The following is a 27952-nucleotide window of genomic DNA, read 5'->3' as shown; positions in this document are numbered from 1 at the left end:
TGTTGGTGGGCAAGGTTATTAGGCAAACTGCTAGTATTGCTGGTTCATAAGTATAGTAGGAGCTATCTAAACCACCCACTAAATACAGTATGGGCCTGTTTATTGAAAGCAATCCTCAAACCAATTCACTATGGAGCCATTCAATAAGTCTGCATGGTGAAGTCCTTTGTTTTGGGACAGTGAATTGCCTTCTTTTACCACTCCTCTGATCAACTCACACACACACCAACATCACAGGAGTCATCCAAACCCATCTGAACGTGTGTCACAAAATACTAGTCTTGAGTCAGGAGGAACCTGAGCCGGTAGCCCTTAGAGATCCCTATGCCAAATAAGCTGATGACCCAGGCACTTCCATGGACCAAATGATTGGGTTCTCCTCGGAAAAAGTTGGCACTCCCAGGTTTTTTACACTTTCTTCTGATGATTATGAATAGTTTCTGAAATACTGCAGCAAGCACAAAGCCCTTTATATACTAGTTTAACTATGGTGAATTCTGAGAGATACTAGATTAGATTATCCTTGAAATGCCTTCCAATCCCATGAGACTCTTGTGTCTCAAATGTGTTAGAAATTAGATAATCAGTTCTTTGGAGCTTTCTGTTTGAACTGCTCAAAGTGGATGAACTTAATAATCAAAAGTATTACAAATATTAATAAAGATATGGGATGATATGAACAAGAGTTTTGCTGCTATATTATATAGGAGGAAAATCATTGCCTCACTCATCACATGCACAGAAACTAATTGTGAGGACTGAAAGGACTACTCAGTGTTGAAGCCCTTACTCAGAAAAAAATCCCATTAAACCTTAGTGAGAGAAAGATTTACTGAACTACTACTGAAATTTGCTACATGAGCAGAATTGCTCCTAGATGGTAATTTTGGGGAAGTTTTCTGTGAGCTGTCAGCCACTCACTGAATGCTGAAGTTCCCTTCAGCTGTAGGATACCATATTTCCATTGGTATTTCAAACAGTTTCAAATCCAAGGTCTGAAACTTGACACCCGTATGAAGCCTAAACACATCTGGTTGATTCGAGGCCACAAATAGCCCTGGAATGCCTTTGACACCTTCCATAACTGCCATACTTAAAAGCTTCATTCCAAAATAGAGCTGACAAAAATGCTTGTCAGCATGATGGGGCTGGGCAAAATCCAGCAATGTATGATGCAGTAATAACAAGCCAGGTAGTCATGCACAGCATCTTGTACATAAACAGGAATTTATAAATATACTCTGCTAGAAAACAATGACATTTTAAAATAAATAAAAAACAATGCATGAAGATAACATATCCCTGTATCAATACTGTAGATCAGATGGAGTGGAAACTTGTCCTCTGGATGTTGCTGGACTGTAGCTCCTATTATCCCTGCCAATTGGCCATACTGACATGCTAATGGGAGTTAAAATCCAACAACATCTGGAGGGCTACAGGTTTCCCCACCTCTTTTATAAGTGCAGTAATAACACAGGCGAAAATGCCAACGCTTAAAGCTGTGTTTTAAAATCTTCATCTGCTTGTGGGCCTCCTTTCTTCAGAACAGCTAAACAACAGTTGCTTTAACCACCTGCTACCAGCTTTCCCGTGAGAACCTCAACCCTGCTGCCACTTCTCTCAAGCCATGACAATCCTTTTCTGGGTTGTTTCTCCTAGTGCCATCACAGTCTCCACACATCCCCTCCTGGTGTGTCCAAACATGCAGCATCGCACCTCCTTCATTCTTTTGCTCAGTTCATGCTTCCCAGGGAGTTCATATACTGAGGTCCCTTATGCATAGCACTGCTGCCTCCTCCACAACATACCCTGTTTTCCTCCTGCTGGGCCTAGTCTATTGACCAACTCTTGCAGATGTTCTTACATAGATGTGTAGGGATCATGCTCACACTTAATAGCTCTTCTTCAGCATGTGGGATGATCATATACTGGACATTATGTATTCACAGGGGTGTTAACATGTGAAAACACAAACTGCACACACAGATTGCATGGTTTGTGCCTGCATGTATGGATTGGGGATCTATGAGCATAGGAATGTGCAGACATGTGTGGGCTTTGAGTGAGCTGAGGGAATGAGATTGGCAGGCACAGTCACAATCCTTACCCATGATTACACAAGAATGCTTGCACAGTGCTTCAAGTTATTGGCAGCCCTAGAAAAATTCTGGTCTATGCTGTTTCCAGCAGTGTCAGTCCATGGCAAGACAGTCACAATATCCCCTGGCATGTAATTGGAATGTGTAGGCTTTGGCATGCCAACACAAACCACCCCTAAACATGGGCTAGTGGTGGCAAGCCAAATCCCAAATCTGGGCAAAATCCAGTGTGTGCTGGCAGGTTCACATGACTGGCTCATCGTAGCTGCAAGCCAGCTCAGGAACTGGTTTTACCCTACAACTGCTATGAGCTGAGATGATTATGAGAATATACCCTATACCAGCCTTTCCCAACCTTTAGGTCCCCAGATGTTGTTGGACTACAACTCCCATCAGCCCCAGCCAGCATGGCTAATGGTCAGGAATGATGGGAACTGTAGCCCAGCAACATCTGGGGCTCTAAAGGCTGGGAAATGCTGGCCTATATGTCACTGGGAGAAAGGAGGTAATCAGAAGGCAAACACAAATATATTGAACTGCAGGGCCAATTCTATATCCAAAAGGCCTTTTTAAAAAACTGGTTTTAAAGCCACACTTCAATGGCTGGGAAAACTCATAACTGTTTTCCACTTCTGAGTCACAGCTAGTCAAATTCAACTATACTATTTAAGCAGGAATCAAACAATATGGTATGGCTTGCATAATTTAGCAATGATGTTTTACAAATGTGCAGAGCAGCAATCAATTGTGCATTCTTAACACCATTGCTCAGTGCCCCAGGCAGTAGTGATTAGTGCAGGCAGGGCAGCAGTGTTCACCTGGCTTCCCAATGCTGATGATCAGTGCTGGCTTCTGAGAGGGGGAGGGTGTGGGAAGCTTGGTGAAGGCACAGTGGTGGAGCCAATCCACTGCTCCTGCTGCTGTACTGTACCCCATGCCTTGCCCCTCCCCTTCTTGGTAACCAGCCCTACTGCTGCCCTGCCAGTGCCGCCTGCTACTGGCCACAGAACATGCTTATGTGCAAGAGGGAGCCTAAATGAAAAAGTCTACATGATGAAGAGAGTCAGAAGCTATCACAACCCTGGAATATACAGTATTATAGCAACAATAAAATTAGCATTTTAAGTGTTCCAGAAGCTTCACATGTATTATTAGTCATTCTGACAACAGCCCTGTAAGATTGGCACTTTTTATCCCCATACTGCGAATGTGAGACTAAGAACTGAGACTTACAATAGTGACTTGCCTGCAGCCAGCTAATTTGAAGCTGATATAAGGCTTGAACTGGAATTTTCTGACTTGAACGCACACTCCTAGCTACTCTGCAGTTTTTGCTGGTGAGTTGTAAAAATCTAGCTCTATAGAAGTTCCTTCGTGGCAAGAGTAACCGACATCGTGTTCCTGCTGCTATCAATGTAATATGGGTTTCTTTTAGCTGTATTGAGTTGGAGGTTTTAACTTTTTTAAAAAATATATTTATTAGCTGTCTTTTTGGATCAAGTCTGGGCTATTTAGCCCATATACTTTTAGAAATCTTGTTTCCCTTTTTAAAATATTTTTATGTAAGCACTGTTAGTCACCTTGGGCAGGGTGGGCTTCATGACCAAAAGGTGAGGTAAGAATAACTTTAAATTAAATTGAAATAATTAAATGAAATGAAAACCTGATCCCTTGCATTGTGATCTATCTCCAGATGGCAAGTGGCACAATTAATCTAAAAATGTTTTGGTGAGGATCTGGTGGTCAACAATGCAGTTAGGGTGATTCTTTGAAAGCCACTTATGTGATCTGATCAAAGTTGCAGATAGATGGAGTGATCTCCTTTTTTGTTATTTATTATTTGATTTATATCCTGCCCTTCCTCCCAGAAGGAGCCCAGGGTGGCAATTTGCTTAACTACTAGGATGAAGGAGAGTTCTAGTGGTGTTTCAGTTGGGCTTAATAAACTTTATTAATCAGGCAGCTCACATGAAACAGATAACTCCAAATCTCCATTCCGTGTGAACTTGTACCATCTGCCCTTGTCCTCTGGGGAAGCTGAATGCACGATTATCTCAGTTTATCTAAGGCAGCTGAGAATCCCTGGGCATATGATAAGAAGAATGACTTTTATCCCCACAAAAGTCATAACATGAGCAGGAAAACCAGTCATGTTAAGTGACCTCAGGTGAACTCCCTAAGATGCAGGGGAAGAGAAAAAGAATGGGATATTTCACATTTTGAAAGGAAAAGAAGGGGCTGTATCCAACTGTGCCCCTCTGCTCATGAAAGGTTTTTGCTCCAGCAAGGTGTCTGTAAACGGAAGAGAGAGGGGAAGTGATTTTCACAAATTGCCCCCTTTCTCCTGAAGCCCTCCCCCCACCTCATGCCACCTTCAAAGCTGTTGTGGTCCCCAACCAATGTCTTAGGAAGAATGGAATTTCTTTGCTCTCAAGATGAGGTGTCCAGGTGTAGTTTGATCAGGGCAATGATATAATAGTAGACACAGAAAGATTTATTTATTATTTATTTATTAAATTTATATCCTGCCCTTCCTCCCAGGAGGAACCCAGGGCAGCAAAGCTGCAGTTGGAAAGGTTCTCATAGGTCATCTAGATGACTGTCCTGTAGCTAAATGTGAGATGTTTTTATAAAGCACTCCACTGACATGCCCATCTAGCCTTACTTTGAAAACAGATGAACAGAGAAAGTCATCTTGCTGCAATATTGAAATGACCCAAACATACATTGGCAAGGCAATAGATTTCAATACTGCAGTTTTAATTTTATTCTCTCTAGAGTTAACCCTCTGTGAAGGAAGATAAGATAGTTTTTACTTTTTTTCCATCTTCTTGAACAGGGCACAAAGAGATTTACAGCCCAAGCCTAACCCCTTGATCAGTGCTGCTGGAATAAGGATTAGGTGGAGGTGTCCCTCAGCTGGACTCACCGCTAGAGGGGTTTTATCACAGAGCCCCCCACTGTGCCTGCCAAGAGTGCAGAGGGTTGAGACCCTACCACCAGCTATGTTTCTGCTATCCATAGCCACTGTAGGATGCTGAATAGGGTCTTTTGGGGTGGGGGTGAAACAAGGCTGGCCATGGATCCTCTGTATCCTAAGCCAGTCCATTTCCTGGAGATAGGCCCAATATGGACCTATGTGGTATGCAAGTCTGGAGCTAGCACAGCAACAGAGAAAATAAAAAGTTCCCCTCTACCTTCTAACCTGGCTAGTAGGAGCTGGCAGGGCTATGGATGTGGCAGAGAATCCGCTGCTCTGTGCCTCCCTGGCCCCTCTTACAATTTCTCTATGATATATTTTTGTATTCATATTTCAAACCAGCAAGGATTCCTTAATGACAAAAACAAATGATCCGTTTTGAATTTTCTTGCTGTTTAGACTAAATTTGTCCAAACCTTATTAAGACATTCTGCACTTTTATCTTTTTACTTTTAGCCACTAAAGACAATCCAGTCCTCATCTCATCAGCTGATTTGACAGTTCAGTCTCATTGATGGAGATGCCTCTGAAATGACCATGGGTGAGATAAACATGTGAAATTATTTATGAGTTATGTAAGACAACTTAAATGAAAATTAAAATATATACATGGTTCTTCAAGTATGTGGCAACATCTCACATTTTACAACAGAACAAAGCTTTAAATTGTCCAGATGTTTTTGTCAGGAGGCCCAGTATTGATTCTGTCAACAAATCTTTCCATTTTCTTTCTCTGTCCCCTCCTTAAAACTCATTATTTCATGGAGTAAAGATTGTTTCACTGCTATATTATTATCTGAAAAGCATCAATGGGGATGATATATAAATACAACTAATTATTATTATGTTGCAAGATATCTTATACAAATATTTGTGTGTGCACTATGCTTTTATCCCACATTCTGACTCCCTTAGGACTCGCAGTGAAAAATAATTATATCTAATCATTAAAAAAAAACAAATCCCCAAAAGGCCTAAAATTTCATTGCCATGTGTAAAAACATATATATTACCAAAGGTACAGACTTTTTGGGCTTAGACATGGGCACACCATGTGTTTTGAAAAGCTACAAATATCTTTATTTCAGTGACATAACGGTAAGAAGGTTTGGGGAATATGGAGTGGGTTTGTGAAGAAATTCCAGACTTGGAAGGTACATAAGGAATCATCTGGCAGCAGTTTGATTTTCTAAAGGCAGCTGATTGAGGCTACTTAGGGGTTTGGATGTTAGAAGTAGTCCCGGTGGAGATGGATTAATGGGCAGAGTGTAGTAAGGCAGTCAAAGGTGCGTTATAAATGCAATTTGGCATAATTGCAAATACCACACTTGCTCTGTTGTTACAAAGACTTCCATTTCTAGTGCAAATTTCATGAGTTCTGAATTTACTCCAAGAAACTGTATATCATTTAAGTATAAAAGTAATCCTCATATCTGAATCAAATGACAGAAACTTATCTATAAACAGGATGTAAATTTTTTATGAATCAAGCTCTAAATAAGGAAAACTTGTGAGCTGGGAATTCAGAATAGCAGCAAAAGAAAGCTGATTTGCTGCTAAAGCTCAAGAACAATATTTAATTTATTGAATCAATCTGAAAATAATAGTAGTGCTTACATCAGCATGAAAACTACAAAGGTTACACACACAGTTAGAAAGTTAGAAGAATTAAAGAGAGGTTGCAACCATGACAGCCCTCATCAGTACATGTAAATAATAAAATGGAGCATGTAATTATGTAAGGTAACAAGGCCACAGGACTCCTAGACATGTCTATAAAAATAGTTAGTTGACCACTGCAGAAATCCCTGTATATCTTTACGAGAGGGAGACAGAGAGAGAGAGAGGGAGGGAGGGAGAGAGGGAGAGATTTATTGTGAAAAACTAAAAACAAACCATATTGGGTGTTTGGAACTCCACATAAAGGAACCTCTTGTCACCATCAGGTTTTCATACAACTGTCACCAGTTTTTCTCCTGCTTCTCAAACCTTTCCTTAATTGTCTTCTGAGCATAGCTGCCTGGAAGCCACAGAAACAAACCTGCTACAAACTTTTTCCAGCTCTTTCTTTCTCCATTTTTCTAAACAGGTTGTCCTCATAAAACTCTGTGAGTTAGAACAGGCTAAAAGAGATTAGCAATTAACTGGTCCAAGTCATCCAGTGAGGTTTACGGCTGAGTAAAGATTTGAACCCAGATCCAAATCCAAAGACTATAGTCAAAATTCAACACTACATTCTCTGCACCACACTGGTTCATGCTGTATGGATTAGTCTCTCCACCTTTCCCTATTGCAAGTAGGAATCACCTCAGGTGATCAAACAGGAACGTTTTTGGAAACTTAAAGCTGATTAGTTTTGCCATTTTAGACAGCTAGTGTCCTACACATTACTAATCTGGACAAAAGAGCTGATAAAAATATTTGTGTAGCCTAGTAACTTTTATACATTCATTTGCAAGACAATGTTTTAACCACAAACACCTCTGAGCAGAAAGCAATTCTGTCTGACCCCATTGTACAGTTATGTGGTTTCCATTCAGTGATAGACTCCAGGGGATTGTCTAAGTTTTCTGGTCACTATCAATGGTCCTGATCAAAGGAGACTCTTTGAATTAAAATCTCTTGCCCTGACAGAAATGGAGAAGGGCCATAGCTCAGTGGCAGAGCATCAGCCTTGCATGCAGAAGATACCAGGTTCAACCCCTGCTGTCTCCAGGAAGGGCTGGGAGAGGCTCCTGTCTGAAACCCTAGAGAGTTGCTGCTAGTCAGTGTAGATAATGCTGAGCTGGATGGATCAATGGTCTGACTCACTGTAGGACTTTATGTCCTAGAATTAGCCACACACACTAACTTCTGCTTACTTGTCTCTTCTCCCCAGGTCCTTCTCCAAGTAATGTTCATTCAACAGCATCCAGTGTAACTTTTCACTCTAAAGAAGGCAGTATGAGGACTTTTATATGTCACTAGTCTTTCAAGACTTTCTCTTAGCTCATTTATCCTCATGTTACTGTCATGTGCCTATGAACGGATGAGCTGTTTTGCAGGAAATATTTTAGATGTTTGGATATGGAACACAGGCCTTAGATTTTCTGGTCTGTAGTATACAACAAGTGAATTCCAAACTCCTTATAAGATTGGTGAGTATAATTAAAAATGCCTTCATTTTTCTAGAGTTGTATAACCCAAAAAACAAAATGTGTATCAACAGAGTGGGCTGGAGGGCTCAAATCAAAGTTACAAATAAGAAGTCAAGAACCATGGAGAGGGAATGCCATTTCAAACCATGGGGAATATGAAAAGCATCAATCAGTCAATCAATATGGAATAAGCTAGTCAACTGGGCCACTGCATTAGTATTAGCTCAATTGCCTTGTCTCAAAAATGTAAATGGTTATAAGGCAGCAGCATCAGACCATTCTAGAACAACTAGTCTACCAAGAGGAAGATAAGTGTGGACTGCATCTTCAGAAAGATCAACACTTTGGCTTGTAAATCTATGTCCATTATTTGTGTTACTCTAGAAAGACCAGGATAAGCACTAACGGCCCCCCAAAAGATGAGGAAAGCATAATGATTCAGACACTGAAAGCAAAGGTTAATTGCAGTTCAGTGAGTCTTGCCCTGAACACAGATTGAAATTTCTCATATATATTAATAGATGAGACAGCAGTTCCACCAGAAGAAGAAGAAGAAGAAGAAGAAGAAGAAGGCAAATGGCCTTTACATATTCTTGAAGTAAACTTTAGCTGGGTAAATATGCAAGATAGGTAGCAGAATATCAAGGGCAGACTCATGTTAGTTTGCAAGTGTTCCTCCTGATGTACTGAACTTAACTTGCTACTATTGTGTGCTGCTGCTTCTGCTGCTGCTACTACCACTACTACTACCACCACTTGGTTTAATACAGCAGTTCCATAACTTGCTTTAGGCTGCAATCCTATACATACTTACCTGACAGTAGGTCCCTTTTAATTCAATAGGATTTTCTTTTGAGTAGACATGGATAGGCTTGCACTCTTAATCTGACTGAATGGCCTTTTACTACCTTTACTGAAGTTAAGATAAAATATTTTCTGATGATTCCCACTGTACAAACACTGCATTTGCTGATGAAATCTGTGACAGAAATGAAGCGAACCCATATCCAGATTTGAAAAGGAGTATTATGGCTAGGGTTGCCAGGTTCAATCCCTGAGACTGATCCTGTATTTTTAGAAGAAGAGAAAGTCAGCCAAGTGCAGGTGTTCTTGCAACATTGTAATGGGAAAAAACCACAAGGTGGAATTCTTCCTTCCCCCCTGCACAATTTTTAAAGATACAAAAGACCTCTTGGTTGCCAGGTCCAGCCTCCAAGAGGTCTTCCGTATCTTTAAAAGTTGTGCAGGGGGAAGGGAGAATTCCACCTTGTGGTTTTTTCCATTACAGGGCTGCAAGAATACCTGCACTTGGCTGACTTTCTTTTCTCCTAAAGATACAGGATCAGTGTCAGGCCATGAACCTGGCAACCCTAATTATGGCACTTGTACAGAAAGTCTTCTTTGCATACTTGAAATCAAAGTATATTAGCTGGGTTTTGCAAATTGTTTCCTTTTGCAAATCAATGTGCTTGTATGAATTTTGGCTTGTCACATTTTCAGCATTTCAATTTTCAGCCTATGTCTGTGGAGCTTATGGACGACCAACTTTACAGGATTCCACCATATGCCCAGAGCCTAATATATATGAAGGCCAGCTTTAACATAAGAGGTTTATGGTAGTAATGTAGTAAGCCATAATATTTGCAGATGGCTATAATAAAATCATTCAGGAGAGGAAAGGTTCAAGGATGTAAAGCCTGCAAAGCTTTTTTCCCTCCTCAACCCAACAATTGCATCTGAGTAATGCAACATAAGGAATATGTACACCATGAACCAAGCAATCTGGTCCAAAATGCTGCTTTAATTTTCTTCTCTAATCCCATGAGTATTTTAACCTCCATTTTATTTTCTGCATTGGATTTGGCTTAAAGAGGCAAGGGAATGAAGCACACAGAGTAATGATGTTGTCGTATACCTTTTATCCCTCAGTTTCAAAAGATTCACAGGAGAAAACTGGTGGTGTTCTTTTTAAAGACGCACACAGAAGCAATAGTGTTTTAATAATGGAAATAAATTGGGAGTGAAAGCAGTCCATATTATTTTAATACAGGACACTTTGGAAAATTATTCATATTCTTGTTTAGTCAGGATTTTTAACTAGATTACTACAGACATTATTGAAAGCAAAGTCATGAGCTCAGAGTAAAGCAATGCCACAATTTATGTGGCAGTCATTATTTTCCATCAGTACTCTGTGTTACATTTAGGGTTGCCAGGTTGAGGGCCTGAGACTGATCCTGTCTCTTTAGGAGAAGAGAAAGTCAGCTAAGTGCAGGTGTTCTTGCAACATCGTAATGGGAAAAACCACACGGTGGAATTCTCCCTTCCCCCCTGCACAATTTTTAAAGATACAAAAGACCTCTTGGTTGCCAGGCCCAGTCTCCAAGAGGTCTTCTCTATCTTTAAAAGTTGTGCAGGGGGAAGGCAGAATTCCACCTTGTAGTTTTTTCCATTACAGGGTTGCAAGAACACCTGCACTTGGCTGACTTTCTCTTCTCCTAAAGATACAGGATCAGTCTCAGGCCCTGAACCTGGCAACCCTAGTTACATTGCATATCTCTCATTCACACTTTCCATGTTTGCTACAGTTAAGACCAAAGTACACGATTGCCTCGAAGTGTTTGTTTATTGTAGGCCTCACAGATGCCTTTATGTTATGCGGCGGCATACAAATGTTAATATATAAAAGTAAATAAATAAAATTCAAGTGTAGATCTACTCTTTGGCTTATTTTCTCCACCACTGATTACACTATGACAAATGAGATGCTCTTCTCATGGTTGTGTCATGCTTAGTGACTGACTGCCAAGCAGCCACTTCCCTTGCCACTGTTGGTAATAGAGTGCATGGCAATTAGGGATAGAGGAAGAATCAGTTTTATACATATTTATACAGAGAATTTGGAGATTCTGACCCAATTGAGCTTTGCCCACCCTGGTCTGCTGCTTGCATTGAGCACTCACTTATGTCTTAGCCTCTCATGCATTGTCAGGTTTTTCTTAAAAAAAAGCCTGACTAATTATATGCAAAGTTATAAATATGAATATTATATGTATAACATTTATAAAATAGACAAGCCCTGTGTGGTACTACTACTACTGTTATATGTTTTGCTGTATGTATCTGGTTACTTGAGGAATATGTAAAGTTAGAAGTATACTTAAACAGTTATACACATTCCTGTGTTATTTATTTATTTAAGTATTTATAGGCTGCACTTTTCATAGAGTACATCAAGGCGGCTTACAACGTACAAAGGCATAAAAAAATTAACAATACAAATACCATGAACAACAACAATAAAAGCATCAATAATACTGTATTGGCTGTGAGGTGGAATCATGTTAAAAGGCCTGTCTAAAAAGTTCTGTTTTTAGAAGAATCTGAAAGAAAGGATGGTTCCTGCTGAACCCCTCTTGGTAGGGAGTTCCACAGGGCAGGGCCTGCCACACTAAAGGCTTGGTCCCTGGTGGAGGCCAAGTGAAGATCAGGAGCATGGGGAACCACCAAAACTGCCCCCATCTCAGTGATCAAAATGGAACATGTAGAGTCCCCATCTCAGTGATCAAAATGGAACATGTAGAGTCCTTATGTATGTATCTGATTATTTTAGAAAACCTGTAGTGTATACACTATGTACATAATATGTATATATTATGATACATTTAATAACACATATACTATGCAAGAATTGTTTGCATTTTAGTGGAACTACATGGAATTAGAAAAATCCGTGTGGATATGATTGACATCAAGATTTTCAGAAAATTCCATCCCTAAGGGCAATAGACTGCTCATTATATTTTACATTACAGTGCCTAGCATTGCTGTAAGTTACAGCTGACTGATTGTGAAGGGATAGCAGTCCATAAGTTAACAGGCAAAGAAACAATGAATTGAGGGAATTTATAGATGACATTCAAGGAGCCGTTGCTCCATGTAGTGGGTTAAAGGTGTAGATCTGGGGCCTAGACTAAGAGCTACCTTCTTTCAAAACACAATAAAATGAGTACGGATCTTACAAAAGTAACACTTCCTGGACTGTGGCCTCAGACTAAAGTTTATTCTATTTGGAGAAGCGATGCTGGAAAGATCAGGGATGATACTTGCAAAAGCACCTGCCACTCATGAGTAGGGTTGCCAGGTCAGAATCATCCCAACCCCTGAGATTTTAGGGACCAGCCTGAGTGAAGTCATGGGGTGGGTCCTAGTGATGTCATGGTGTGGGCCCTAGTGATGTCATTAAGTATGATACATTCAGCATTAATCACAGTTGCTTGGAGCATACCACTCAAAAAAAATCTCTGATGGGAAATTAAGATCTTAGCTAAATGAGGGCATTCTCAGGTCCAGCTGAAGTGATGGGATCATTCTTTCTCACTTGATTAGGGAGCCTGGATAGGGAACATTTAATCTAGCCTACTTGCTTCTGGCTTTTGTGCTCTCAGGCCAGGCCAGTCACCAGAAGGCCATTGTAAGAAGAAGGGAGCCTAGTGTTGTGTAGATGTTAGATAGGAGCACCCAGGAGTAAAGGTGGATGTCCCTGAAGGCTGCAATTTTAAGCACACTTACTAAGAGACTAAGCCCCATAGAACTCAACAGGACTTACTTCTGAGTAGATATTGTTCGGATTGTGCTGTTGGTAAGGCTTGACTAGTGATCCTCTGCAAAGATATTGATATCCAAGCAGGGTTGGTAACCTGCCTGGAATGCCCTGCCCTGCCTTTTAACATGGCTGCTCCAAACGTCTTTACAAACTTGACCCTTCACTGCAGAGAGAGGTTTAAGAAATGAGTAAAAGTTAAGAAGGTCCTCTACCCTTTCCTGCCTACGCTGGGGGCTACTATAAACTCACTTTGACAGCCAACCCAATTCCAGTGAGTAATTACTGACAGAGAGAAAACACACATGGTTTGGTCTACCTTCACAGGCAGTAGACTGGGAACAACAGCAGTTGAAGCCACACTTCCCAGTATGCGAATTCTCTTTTACCACTATCGGGCTAGAAAGAAACCATCATGCAAACAACAACGTGCATCATCAGTGGGTTTAAGGAGGTTGAGCTGAGCACATGGAACCACTGTTGTTGCTTCTATGGTTGTAAGGGAGTAAGGTCAGAGGTAAATGAAATGCAAATAGAAAAAGAAAAACAAAAGACAGTGATGATTTTCTGAATGCAATACCATACCAACCACAACAAGATTCCTACAAGTAAGGCAGAAAACTTAGCATTCCACAACCAGTCAGGGTTCCTAACCAAAACTAAAAAAATCTTGGCAGACAGTCAGCCATCACAGGAATCCCCATACAGCACAATCTGACCCGGGGGCTGCAGCTAGTGCAAAATAATGTGGCATGATTGCTAACATGAGCGAGACCCTATCAGCATATAATATTTCTGATCTGAAATCTGTACAGATTGACAATTTGTTACTAGACCAAGTTCAAGGTGTGCTTTCCATGTTAAGGGTGCCACATAGTACTTATAAGAAATAGAGCCTTTAGTGTTGCAGCAACTATGCTTTGGAACTCCCTGCCTATTTACATTAGGCAGGCACCTTCATTGTACTCTTTCTGGTACCTGCAAAAAACATTTTTGTTTAGAAATGCCTACCCAGGCACATAGAAGCTATTATGCTTTTTATCTGTTTTTAACACATCATTGGTTTTATTATAGTGAATGTATTTAAATACCTGTCTCTGGTTTTGCCAATAATTTTGTTTTAATTCCTTCTGTAAACTACTTTGATATTTTTTACAATAAAAAGCTATATAAACGTTATGAATGAAATACATCAATAAATTTTGGAGTCAATGTGGCCCTTGGGTCTCTTTCCACTTTTAGGCACAAAGGAATCTGCCTTATACCGACTCAGGCCATTTGGTACCACTTTACTCAGTACTGATGGAATGGACTTGAATTGGCTCTTCAGGATTCCAGGCAATAGTCTTTTTCAAATATTGAATTTGGACCTTTGCATGCAAAGCATATGCCTTTTAACTGAGCTACTGCCCCTCCCTGTTTAAACAAGTATCTTTTAAAATTGTTCTTTTCAATTCACTAATGAATGCACAGCATACCTGGGGCAGATCCATACTATTATTCATTTAAAGCACATTCAACATACATTGGAAGCATATAAATTCCACCATAGAATCATGGGAACTGTAGTTTGTTAATGCTGATGGGAACTATAACTGAGGGAGAAACTACGCTTCCCAGGATTCTTTGGGGGAAGTCATGCATTTTAAATGCAAGTTGGATGTGCTTTAAAAGCATTGTGTGGATCTACTTAATAAACTTTGCCTGCATGTAAATCATTTGAATTAATTTTTTTAAATGGAAATGAGCTATAAAGTTTACTGGGTGACCATGGGCTACTCACCATCTCTCTGCCTAATTTGCCTCTCAGTATGAAAACAACAAAGGGGAACCATGACCACCCCACGGAAGAAGGGCACACTTAAAATGTAGAAGAAATAATAATGTACAACCATAGTGTGAAATCAAATACTTATTGGGACATAGTATGAAGAAATGTTTATATAAGCATGACTGTCAAATATGTTTATTATTTACACAACCTGTAAATATATGTATAATGCAATCCTATGCATGTTTACTCAGAAGCAAGTCCCAATGTATTCAATGGAGCTTACTCAAACAGGGAAGTGTGCACAGAACTGTAACCTCAAGTGATAAAGAATTTCACTCACTCAACCCAAAATTCAGAATCATTCCACTTTAACCTGTTTTGCAACTGTTTTATACTCATTTTTATGGTTATTGGATTTTAAAGGGATTTACTTCTTATTGTGAGCTGCCTTGGTTTCCAATAAGCAATCCTACCACACAGGGATCTTGGAAAGGCTCCATATACACACACACTGGAGATGTAAAATACATACACCCCATACAATAGTTTATTGTCAAAACCAGTTGGTCATTGCCAAACATTTAAACAATAAAATAAAATCAGCATTAGGTTCCTTCACAATAAAGGCAGTGACACCTAGGTAAGCCCTGCCTAATTGCTTTAAAAATAGGAAGGGGAGAAAGATTTACAATACAAACACAATTCTTTGCTATGTTCACTCAAAAGTCCCATTGATTTACAATACAATCTTGACAATGTCTACTCAAAAGTAAGTCCTATTGAATTCAATGGGCTTTACTCTCGTTGTGTGGTATTAGCATTGCAGCTTTACTGTCAGAAAAGTGAGTATAGGATTAAAGCTTCATATTGGGAAGGATTTTAAAACAGGCTACGTATTAGACTGCCCTCTTCCAACAGCCCAGGAAAATTTAAATTTGTTTGACTCCTCATAATTAGAAAAGCATAATACATTGTAATGGCATTTAGATCTCCTGCACACGAGAGAAAGAAACTTTAGTTTACTCAGTTTATGAGATCTTCAGACAAGTAGGAAAAAAACAGTAGTTTTCTGGCCTTGCAATGAGTTCTAGCTATTGTCTGGAGGTCAACAAATCCCTTGTCAATCACAACCCTGACTTCACTTATTGGCTACAAACCTGAAAGGTGGGGTTAGAACAGCCAACTATGAGGTCATTTAACAGAAGCTGCAAGGGGTGGCTAACGTTTGGGTGTATATTTCTTGAACCAGACCACCTAGAAACTTTTTTTTTTAAATGAAAGCTGAGAGTCTGGACATTGAGGTGACTCACTTGGAGAGGGCCCCAAAGATCCAGAGTCTCCAGGAAAAACCCAGAGACCTGGTAACCCTACTCATGAGGTAGGCTTTCCTATATTCTAGAGCAGCCTTTCCCAACCAGTGTGCCTCCAGATGTTGTTGGACTACAACTCCCATCAGCCTCAGCCAGCATTGGCAATGGTCAGGAAAGATGGGAATTGTGGTCCAACAACATCTGGAAGCACACTGGTTGGGAAAGGCTGTTCTAGAGTGTATCCACTATGACAAAGTGAAGGATCATTTAGAGAAAGATAATCATAGGTTTTAAAAAATTGAACACATTTAACTTTGTAACTAAGCTTGAATCAAAATCAAATTTTCCAGATTTTATAATGAATTTGATTTATTGAGGCATAGAAAGGAAGAAGCATGTTGAAAAATATAAAAGATGTACTGAATTTTGTATTCATCTTATTTCTTAAATACAGAGGATAGCTATTCCCATTCCCAACATCTTTTGTTACTGATACAAGATTAGGAAAACAAGCACCATTGTTGTGAAAAACCATCTCATTTGTGTGTGTGTATATGCCTAAGGTAAACATGTACTAGGAGAAGGTAACAAATACCAAAATAGTGAAGGTAATAGTATTTGTATCAGATTATATGTATAGAAAATGAGCTAGAGCTTGAGAAGAACTGATCTTCCTAAAAGCAGATCCAAGTTTCAGTCCTTTTCCATGATTTTCTAACCATAAACTAGATAATTTCCCAAGTCTAAACAGCTTTTAATTTTTGTCATATAAGTGACGTTATGTTGATTCAGGTTAAATCAGGCTTGTAAATAGCAATTTTCCTCATCATCTGTGGCTAGTAAGAATTTCCTATAAATGACTAATCAGAAATGCTAGAGACTTAGGGCACAATCACATTTAGGCTGAGCTGTGGAGAGTTGGATGCAGCAGGTCTCCAGCTGCGTTCCTCAGCCTGGACCAGCTGGGGCACAGCCAACTCAGCCGAGACTGGCGTAAGCTGGTCATGAAAAAGGAGCATGTTGGAGGCATGTCAAGGGAAGGGCCGAGGTGAGGGGACTTAGGGCACATCCAGCTCATGTTTGGAATGCTTCAGCAGGTCCCAATTCAGGCAAAAGTAACACTGGGAAAAAGGTTGGTCTAAGAAAGTAAATACAATAGAAGTCGGTGGAGAAGGCTTACTCCCTGGTAGGGGTATTTGGGAGAGTAGGCTTTTACTTTATGGTCCCTGTGTACAGCTGCAAACTGAGCTGGCATTCAGCCAACCCAGGGACTCCTGAATGGCAATTGGATGTGGCGGAACTTTACGTCGGCTTCTCTTGCACCGACACCACTTACGCCAGCTTTCCCTGAGTTTGATTGCTGTGTCTGCTATTGTTGGTCCCTCACCTCCTTACAGAGATGTTTGCGGGCAGATTAGCTAAAATATATTAGTGGCTGAATAACCTTTGTGGACTTATTTGCAAAGCAGATCCTGATTTAAGATTATTATAGTAGGTGGCCATCCCAAAATTTTAATCCTCTCAAACTTCACTGTTCAGAGCTACATAGCTTTTCTTTAAAAAAGGTTCTCTCTGGAGGCCTAGACAATGAATTGGTTTTCTATGTTCATGAATTTTATTTGATTTTGGTGAGCTATAACCTGTTCAAACACAAAAACAAAAAGTACAAACAAATTTAATAAGTGAAGGAAGGGGGAGTCATACTGAGCTAAGTGAAGCACATTATTTTTTCCTTGTTGAATGCCTTAGCATATGCTGTATCATATGTTGCTCAAGTGTACTAATTAAATATTATGAAATGTACTACATGCAACAAAGCTTGTCTCTACACATTGTAGCCATTCATACCTGTGTGCTCATATTTGTGTCGCAGAAGGGAACTGCTTTTCTGGAATGTCTTGTCACATAAGTCACATGCGTACATGCCACTTTCTGTCTTCTTGATCTTCTTTCGGGACAGGCAGGAGTCAGAGTCTGTCATGTCATCAAGACCTGACATGTAATCCGGTGTTCCATCAAGCAATTCTCCCTGTGATGCAACCAAATGGTTTATGTAAAACATGTTTCCTTCCCTTGTTTTGTGATGTTATACAATATCCTGTGTTCCTATAGTATGTTAGTTATTATATTTAATTTCATATGTAATCAGGTACAGTAGTCGGTCTCATTGGCTCACACTCAACTTTTTATCAAACTGGGGAACCAGATTCTATTTTACATGAGTGTTGCAAAACACATTTGTCCATCATAACTAAGGCCAGCGCTGCACATTCTCTGTGACACAGGGGTGCTGCAGGAAACATTATGCTTAGGATGCCACTTGGAGCCTGCAACATCATATTGTGACACAGAGCTGCCACAAAAATGTATTCTACCCATATCTCCTATAACGTTTAGAAACAGTTGTGGTGTCAACATATTGTATGTTTCCTGCTGTCTCTGCTCATCATTGACTGCTGAGCATGAGAAAATGTACAACACGATGTCACAAGATGTGGATAAATAATCCAAAAAATTACAAAGAGACATGGAGACTTCAGTATGGGAGATGTGTTTGCACCCTTTACCCTGTATCACTAAAAAGTAGTTTCAGTCCCAATTGGCATGGGAACCCCAAATGTAACAGAAAAGGCAGAAGCCGGCAGTATTGTGACTGCAGATGCAATCTGAGTTCCTTCTTAGGCTATTGTACACTCAATCTCTTCCTGTACTGGAGTGGAAGGGTATGAACTAATAGTGTGTGGTACTGATGGCTGCTCCTGAAATAATGTTATGAAATGCTATATCTGTGTAATGGAAGAGCAGATGGCCAAATGGCCTCTTGTACCATTACCAAACTCAGGGAACACAACAACCACCAGAGTCATAGTTCTTTGTGATTTCTTCCCTGTGGAAAGTGCTGGTGTGATCAGAATACGATGTAACCTTTTTCCATAGGGCCACAGATGCCAGCATAGTTTTGATGGAACTCCTGCTCACATTAATATATTTACTCACGTCATATTCAAATACCCAGTTGACTTTCAGTTCCTGGATGTCATAGTTGTCCAACATGACCATACCCATCACTCCAAAATTATGGGTGCAATTCTGTATGCATTTACCTGGGGCTAAGTCTCATTGAACTCAATGGGACTTAATTCTCAGTAGACATGGTCAGGATTGCACTGCATGAGCACTCTTGGACATGACAGTGAGGGGGACAGGAAGTCCAAGTGCCTCATTCTTTCATGCTTCTTTCGTTCTCAGAAATACACAAGCAATTCAAGGATTCAGATTCTTTTGAGCATTTTCAGAGGACAAGGAGAGTAGAGGATATGGACATTCTATTTTGGATGATACGGACTTGCAAGAGAACAGCACTTGTGCTTCCTATTGTCCCCACAACTACAGCTGCTCTAAAATGTATAAAAAATACAAGATGGGGGGGGGATGCATGCCAAAATTTTTATGGATATGCATTCTGGCCTACAGTTTATCATGTGAAAACTGGAGAACAATATACAAGGTTGTACACTGGATTTGAAAATAAGGCTTCAGTTACAAGATAACAGGCAACTTTTCATTTATAAACATTTTGAGGTTAAAATAACAGTATCTGAAGTGCCTCTAACTCAGCCATTAAACTTTTAGGATAATTTTGCAAAGTAGCTGGAAGTCATAGAATGTCACAACAGGTGGGTTCCAATCCTAAAAAAATGTGCAAACACAACTTTACCTTTGTGTAAAATCCTATATAGATAAGTTAAATTCTGATGTTCTGGTGACAATCCAAAAAGCTGAACAAGTAACTCCTCACACCCAGTGGAGCGTTAGACTTGTGTTTCTCAAAGAAGAGGCTCCCTCCTCCAATAACCCTACACAGAGTAAACAACTTGAGAACTTAGGAGAGCTTCAAAAACAGTGATATGAGACTGGTATGTGCGCATGTGTCTGCTGTTCAAGTAAAAGAAAACAAAATTCTGGTAATTCTTTGTGGTCTCTGTCTTTGCAGAATTTGTATCTTGCAGTGTAATTCTGTGAATGGGTTTTTAAAAGTAAGCCTCACTGAGTTCAATAGGACTTACTTCCTGGTAAAAATGCTTAGAATTACAAAGTGCATCAAGTGTTCATAACAATAATAAGTTGCAAAACAAAACAAAACACAAGGTACAAGTAATAACTACAGAGATTTGCTTTCAACATATCAAACCATAAGTGTTCAAAAGGTTTCAACTGAATTTTAAATTTGGTAACAAAATATTATTATGCAATCCATTTAAATATATGTTTTCCCTCTAAAGGCCTCAAGTTATATTTTTATAATTAATTTCATAATTTGAAATAGGGAATATTAATAACACTTTTTATCAGTGCTGTATCTATGTTAAAACAGCCTTCAGCATTAAGCAGTAATGAATGTGGATCAGTAAATTATTAAATTTCTTGATATTTATTTTGTCTTGATCCAAAGAGAGTGCAAACTTGCATGATAACGTACATTTACATTTGGTATCAGACAGTTCAGTTTCTTAGACTAGGTTTGTACTAATTAATATTAGAGAAGATTAAATAGGCTTAAATACGTTTACAAAGAGGGCAGATGTACTGTAAATTGGAATAGTGGAACAGCTGTTATGGAGGTACTGTGTTATTTATGCTCCTATTGTGCAGAGAGGGATTACTGCCTGTAACATTAAACCATACCTGATTTTCACATTTGAAAATATAAAACATTTACTAGTTGGTAAAATTACTAATGGAACCTAATAGGTCATATGGGAATGTCCACAGATGTTTTTAAAAAATCAACTATAAACAGTTAATCTCTCTCTGACAAACTGTAGATGTATTATATATACATAATTCCTACACATTATGAACATTTCCTGTGGATAAAATCCTTTGCTATATTTAAGTAGACAGATGTCTTTTTTTTTTTTTACCGCTACAGTTCCTAAAAATTAGAACCAATGTAGGGCCATTCCTTTATTGGGCCATCACTCAGGCATATGCTTTGAATGCAGAAGGTTCTAGGTTCAATCCCTGGCAATTCTAGTTTAAAAAAGGATGGGGTAACAGGTGATGGGAAAACCTCTGTCTAAAACCCTGGAAAGTCACTATCATTTAAACAGCAATGAGCTAGATACGCCAATGGTTTGACTTGGTATAACACAGCTTCCTATGTCCACCTATGATCTATATCATGTCAGATCACGAGTGAAAGGATCTTTTATGAAGATGAAAAGCAACCAACACTATTTTTAGGGCCTTCTCAACAAGGTCAATGGAATGGGATGGAGGAGAAGGATAGATAAGTGAGGAAAATGGAACAGGTGAGATGAAAACAAGTCTGGTTTGGGGATCTTCATAATCCCTTTTATAGCTTTGTAAAGATTAGTTGGAACATATTATAAACAGCTTATGGCTGCATTATCACTTCCATGTGATTTCTGAGAACCTCTAAGGGTTACAGTGCAAGGAAACTAATAAACCATGGTGTGGCAGTGCCAGTGAAGTTACAGACTGGGAGGACTGTTCACAGGGCTGCATGTATCGCAGAGGTACTTATACTGGGATGGCCATTCATGAATATGAATTGTCTCAACAATCCTTTAAAAGTATTAATGTCACCATTTTCTCAGGGTAAAGTAGTAGTATTTTTTCTGCATAGGGATTGTATGATTGAGTTCACTTGGGCTCCTACTGGGAGGATGGGCGGAATATAAATTTAATAATAAATAAATAAATAAATAAGTGAATGGATAATGGTGACCTCCTGAAATATTCTAAATTCTTTGCACAGGCGGTATGCAAACATTGCAGATAAAGATTGCATATTTGTCCACCTTGGCCATGTTTATACGTTATTTTGAAAGCTGATTTACCCTTAGGATGTTTTAAGTCATAAAACAGTATATGGGAATATTATATACAATTGTAACCTTCTGAAATAACCCAGATATTTACCTGAAAACCTTGCTTCCGCTGGTACTTTCGCCTTTGCTGCATGTCAGCAAATGTAGCTGCTCCAGTTGGATAAGTATAGGCCATATGTGGTAGGAAGCTCATTTGATCTATTCCTGGGTAAGGTCGTAGCCCAGGAATACTAGTCTGAACTGGTGGCATAAAAGCAGCTGGGGGAAATGCGCTTTGTGGTGGAAGTGTGGTGTATAAAGGTTTGGCACTAAAAGGACTCATACTAAATACTGGATTAGTGCTTTTATCCAAGCTATTTGAATTAGAAAATTCTTTCTTGATAAAAGTCAAGTTCAGTGGCTCATCTGACGTTTCAGATGATGAATAAACACTGTTGTGGTCTACATTTACACTACTGGATTTTGTTTTGCTCTTTGTGGCTATAATACTTTTGGGTTCCTTCATTTGTTTTGGTAAAGACAAGTCCAAAGGCTCAGCCTGAAGCTCCTCAGAGGAGAAACTGTTTGGAGTGTAAGAACTACTATGGGAGTTTTTAGAAGATGTGGAAGAAAGATTTAATGGAGAAGGAGTATTGCTCCTGGAGTGGTCCAACTTATCAACTGGTTTAATACTGGTAAAGTGAGTAGGTTTTGTTAGCCTGAGAGCAGTATCACAGTTAGTAACACTATTATGAAGTTCAGCTATAGATGGTGATGTTATAGAGTCCACAGGCTTTATAGGGGATCTGGCTGACAAAGAGTCTTTAGTGGGAGTGTTGTTGGTGGCAGCCAGCGCCACCTTGGCACTACTCCTTTCCAGCGATGGCGACCTGGAAGTTGAGTACTGGTAGACTTTTCTTTGTTCAAACCATTCCTTCACAAATTCCTGAGGAAGGCCAACGGCAATGGAAATTTTCAGTAGTTCATCAGAGGTGGGTTCCATGTTCATAGCAAAATATGCTTTAAGTACAGACATATGGTCCTTGTATGGATTTATGGGGCTAGTCATTCCTTTCTCAGAAAGTACCGATGACAGAAGGAGAGCTTGCTTATCAAACACTCCTGGTTTGCTAGGAGCCATGTTTTCATGAGGTTGGAGGACCGCCTTGATTTCTTCATTCATCTTACACAGGTAACGTTCATGCTGATGCAGGGGGATGGGGCCAGGAAAGCTTTCTTTACAGAACTGGCATGAAAATGGAGTGGGTATATTATGGTTGTCTATCATTTTATCTTCAGTTACCAGATCTATTAGGGTGCGTAGCTTTTCTTTCTTAATGTTGTTGAGCTGCCTCCTTGAGTCCGTCGTCAAACTTTGGAGACAAGCTTTGGCTTCATTGACTTTTTCTAACGTGTAATCAATAATACTTTTAGTGGCACCATTATGACTGACTACTGGAAGACCCACAGGTGGAATACCAGGAGAAGTAACCCCTTGTTCCTCAGGTTGAGAACATGGGTCCTTCATGTGATAACCTTTCAGCTTGGAGATTTCTTCAGCACTACAGTCCATTTTCTGCCTTGAAACAGTGTTGTCCACAATCTGTAAGACTTTTTGCACCTCACTTAAATTACTGCCCATTGCTGGGAATCCAAGTAAAGGTGCATCCATTCCTACCGCTAAGTGCTGCATTGGACTTTGTGTAGAAGTATGGACTCCTATTGGGCTGGTTGCACCAAGTCTGCCATTCATGAAAGGACTAGCACCAGTAAACCCATGGGTTGCCATCAGAACTTTATATTCATTGAAATCTAGTGGTTCTGTTTTGATTTTCAGTAAGCCTGATTGCTCAGACACACTAAGTGGTTTTCCATTCTCCAGCTTGTTTCTCAGTTGTGTAATGGCTGAATTAGTAGGTGAGGAAGATACAGAATTAGGAGAAGAACCCGTCTTGACATTGTTTCTCATTCGACCATTTACAGAGATTAAGCCAATACATTTCTTGCTGCTGATGTGTGAGCTATATGAGCCAGAATGGGAGAAACGCTTCTTGCAATTTGGACACTCATATGGTTTTTCACCTGCAATGAATTTTAAAAAAATTAAAATTTAATAACTCACAAACAGACCTGTTCTTTAGATCATGTACTGTAGCAGTTAATCACATAATGCTTGCAAATTTTACCCCTTCCATTTTACTGAATTTTCTCCGTCCTTCCATGTTATATTTAGGTTTTTGCAACTGGAAACAATTCCATCTATAATACAATTAGCAACATGGAAGATCCTCTCTTATTCTATGATATCCCCAGCTTTTACCGTTGTTAACATTTTGTTACAAGCAGTGCATGCATGAGTGTATATCTTTATAAAGAAAATAGGGAATCTGATGTAAGACTGAAAACCTATGTATCACACAGAAGTGTTTGTAATATCTCAATTCAGAGAGCAGAAGGGTACAATTTTGCTGTGTATAAGGACCCAGGCAACATGCAATTACAACAGCGGCACAACTTTGTGTAAGGCAGTTGATATGGTACATGCTCCAGTTGTTATTTGATTCACTATAAGCAATTGGGATCATGATTATCAGCAATGCCTGATACAGCAGTTATATATTTTAGCCTCCCCCAACTTGTTTCACTCAATCTAAATTCTATCCCAAGGGGACATTCTGCTTTAGAATAAATTATGAAAGTTCATCCATATTGGCTTATTTTGATTTTAATTGTTTACTTCTAGATGGTGTATAGGGGTAGTGGCCGGAGAATAGTAGACAGGTCTTTCAGGAAGGGATACTGAATCCTCTTCCTCCCTTTTTTCCAATCTAAAGCTCACCCACCTACTGTGTATGTTTATATAAGATTTTATCGCTAGTTGGGGAGAGGGGGCAGCATTAAGACAAACTTTGGCTTCTGTTAATGAATTTTGGGCTCATGGGCTCCTTTCCCCCCTTTTTGCTTCCATTCTCTTGGCCCATCATGTTCTGTTTCCCTCCCTCTATTCATAGCACAGTTTGTCATGACTGTCCAAACTGACTAGATTATGGTTTGTGCAAACCATATTTTGCCTCCAAACCAGAATTAGAAACCATGGTTTGAACTGAGTTTCTAATTTTGGTTAGGAGGCACACTATGGTTTGTGCAAACTATAGTTTTCCCATTCAGGTATCATGGCTAATTATGGTTTACAATTGAACTAAGGAGCAGAGGAAACTGAAAAACATGAGGAAAGAGGAGGGAGTATGTGAATCTATGGCTCTCTTTTTGGCTTTCCTGCTACTTTGGAATGGATCTAGTCGCATTCAGAAGTCACTAGTCTTTGGAGACTGTGAACTCTCCTTGCTGGAGAACACAGAGCACTACAAACATTGATTCTTCACATACACGCAAGACAATTCTTCCTCCTCCCACCCTCTACTCCATCCTCCACGCAGTGTCCCTAGTGGTGGATTCACATCTAAAAGTCTGGAAAAAAATGTATGCAACAAAGCACTGCTTTTAGTTTATGTCACAACCAAAACTCATACAGAGCACCTCATCTAGAAACTTTAGGGACGGAAGAAAGAAATATCACCTTGAGTCATTATCTGGACTTGCTACACAAAATATAAAGGCAGTTTTTCTCTCACTGTGTCCTGCCTGAATCTCTCCCTGCAATCTCATATCAGGTCAGGTTTACACTTTCCAAAGCTGTATTCTATACCCACTCACTTAGAACTAAGCTCCATTGAATTCAATGGGACTTACTTCTGAGTAGACATTATAGAACTGCACTGCAAAGCAACAGCAGTAACATTTCCCGACAAAGCCACTCTTGTTACTCAGTTATTTATTATTCAGCATCATAAATAATTACAACCAGTGTGGTATAGTGGTTAAGGTGCTGGACTACGACCTGGGAGACCAGGGTTCGAATCCTCTCACAGCCATGAAGCTCACTGGGTGACCTTGGGCCAGCCACTGCCTCTCAGCCTCAGAGGAAAGCAATGGTAAACCCCCTATGAATACCGCTTACCATGAAGTCGGAAACAACGTAAGTCAGAAACAACTTGAAGTCAGTCCATTATTATTATTATTATTATTATTATCATCATCATCATCATCCTAAATAATAACTATTAGATGCCTGTGAAAGTTATGAAAAAATCAAGGATACATTATTTTAAAATATTATATAAGGATACATTATACAGGGACATTATATTGGGAAAAGAAGTACATTTTTCTCTTGGCTGTATAATGCAGTATCGAGCAGTGGGAAAATGCAGTAGCTTTAGTCTAGAAGTACTTTGAGGAAAAGACCTACGAAATGCATGTTACAAATGACAAAAATTGATATTCATTATACTATGCAAAGTAATTGTATAAAGCCCCTAGGATGCCAAATTCTATGCCAGATTCTCAATTCTAGGTTTACAAAGTAATGCTCCATGTCCATGGCATTTAGACAATACTAATAATAGGACACAGGTAAAGTGTTTGGGATGTGTGTGTGCTGAACATGAGGAGTCAACAAGACTAAATGTACTAGTGGATTCACAGGAGAATAAATTCTTACAGCAGAGGAGTGTTTTAATCCTTAACCTTTGTTCCTAAGCAGGTGTACTCTTGGACTTTTGCAGTGCCTTAAAATTTTTCTAATAGTGTTACTAAGCATTCATTTCTTTGTTAAATTTCCTAAAGCAAAGTTACTGGCAATTAAAACACAGGGCACAATTCAGCAAAGTTAGGAGATTATAAATCCTATTGACCTAACAGCAAACCATTATTTTTCTCCCTATAACAATGAGCTGCAGTGAGCCTCGTGCTCACATACTTCCTCTCCCCTTTCCTCATATGCCCATGAAGAGGAGAAAGTGTCCACTTTCAAATTTAAGCTAGCCTGAAGCTTATTCTCAAACCATAGTTTAAACAGACTATGGGAGCTTCCAGACAGGGGTTTAATATCTGGATTAATATCTAGATTAAATGGGAACAATATATGCTAGCACTGTCACGCCACTGACATTGTGTAGATGCTGCAAAAATGCATGCATGAGGAGGTCCTATTCCATAATAAATATCTGTCTGGAAGTGCCCTATAGTTCCTCAGGTTTGAACGTCATGGGTAACTGTAGTTAATTTGAAACCAAAAACTTCTCCTCCTCATGAATGTGAAAGAGAAGAGAGGAGAGGGTGTACCCAAGGCTTGCAAGTAGTGACTTTCTAGATAAAAAACAAAGTTTTTTGCAAAATTTTAGATGGTTGCAGATCAGAAAACATAAGATTTATATTATTAAATACAAGCAGAAATATTTTGAAAAAAATTATGAACAGTGCAGCACACAGGTACACAGCTTCAGTCTGATTTTTGATGAATTTTTAAAACAATTTCCTTTCAAAATTAGAATAAATCTAAGTGTTATACAGCCATGAGAGTGACTGTATACAATAGCCAGCACGGACTTTTCACATTCCATCATGTTAAATTGAAAATACCCCCCGGGCATTCTGCTGTTTTCCGTGAGCTCATTTCAAAACAAAATCTTACAAAACTTATAGTCCTGAACTCAGAAACACTTGCTTAACAACCCCTCTAAGTTTTCATGGTGATACACAAAAAACTCAGAGAGAATCTAGAGTTCAAAGCGTAAAAGAGTGGGAAAAAAATCCATACCCCTGCTGGACTTTTTTCTGTCAGTGGTCTCATAAATTGTTAAAATTAATTAAAAATCAGCAAAGTTCATGGAGTACTTGTAATCCAATTACTAACCTTGCCCCATACTCTGACCTTCATCTTCTGTAGTTTAAAAGTTAAAAATGTATGGCTGATTTTTAATTAATTTAAGAAATTTAACATTGGAGGCTATGATAGCACAGGCGTGCTCAGTAAGAACCAACCGTCAGTATTCTAAAAGCCAGACTCACAGTTGTTTGGCTTGGCTAATCAGTAGGCCACACCCACACTAGACACTCATTCTACTTTAAACAGTCACGGCTTCCCCCACAGAATTCTTGGAACTGTAGTTTGTGAAAGTGGCTGAGAGTTGTTAGGAGATTCCTATTCCCCTGACAGAGCTCCAGTGGCCAGAGTGGTTTAACAGTCAGTCCCTCTTCCGATGACTGTGGCTCTGTAAGGGGAATAGAGCATCTCCTAACAACTCTCAGCACCCTTCACAAATTACACTTCCCAGGATTCTGTGTGGGGAGCCATGATTGTTTAAAGT

The 27952-nt window shown here is 39.5% G+C and overlaps 1 protein-coding gene across 6 annotated transcripts in view; it reads right to left on the bottom strand.

Moving 5' to 3' along the window:
• Positions 1–27952, bottom strand: part of ZEB2 (zinc finger E-box binding homeobox 2) — a 214018-nt gene that overhangs the window by 27487 nt on the left and 158579 nt on the right. For 4 of the 6 annotated variants that reach the window (XM_061608854.1, XM_061608851.1, XM_061608853.1 and 1 more), the window contains 2 exons: positions 21856–23825; positions 17755–17935 (listed from right to left, as the gene is read on the bottom strand). In XM_061608854.1, the coding sequence (XP_061464838.1) occupies positions 17755–17935; positions 21856–23825 (2151 nt within the window). The remainder of the gene's footprint in view (positions 1–17754; positions 17936–21855; positions 23826–27952) is intronic. The other 2 variants (XM_061608856.1, XM_061608855.1) reach the window with 1 other exon arrangement.

This window comes from Rhineura floridana, chromosome 2, assembly GCF_030035675.1.
Source record: "Rhineura floridana isolate rRhiFlo1 chromosome 2, rRhiFlo1.hap2, whole genome shotgun sequence".
Classification (NCBI taxonomy): domain Eukaryota; kingdom Metazoa; phylum Chordata; class Lepidosauria; order Squamata; family Rhineuridae; genus Rhineura; species Rhineura floridana.
The sequence above is the reverse complement of the archived record's forward strand: the minus strand, read 5'-3'. Positions and strand labels throughout refer to the sequence as shown.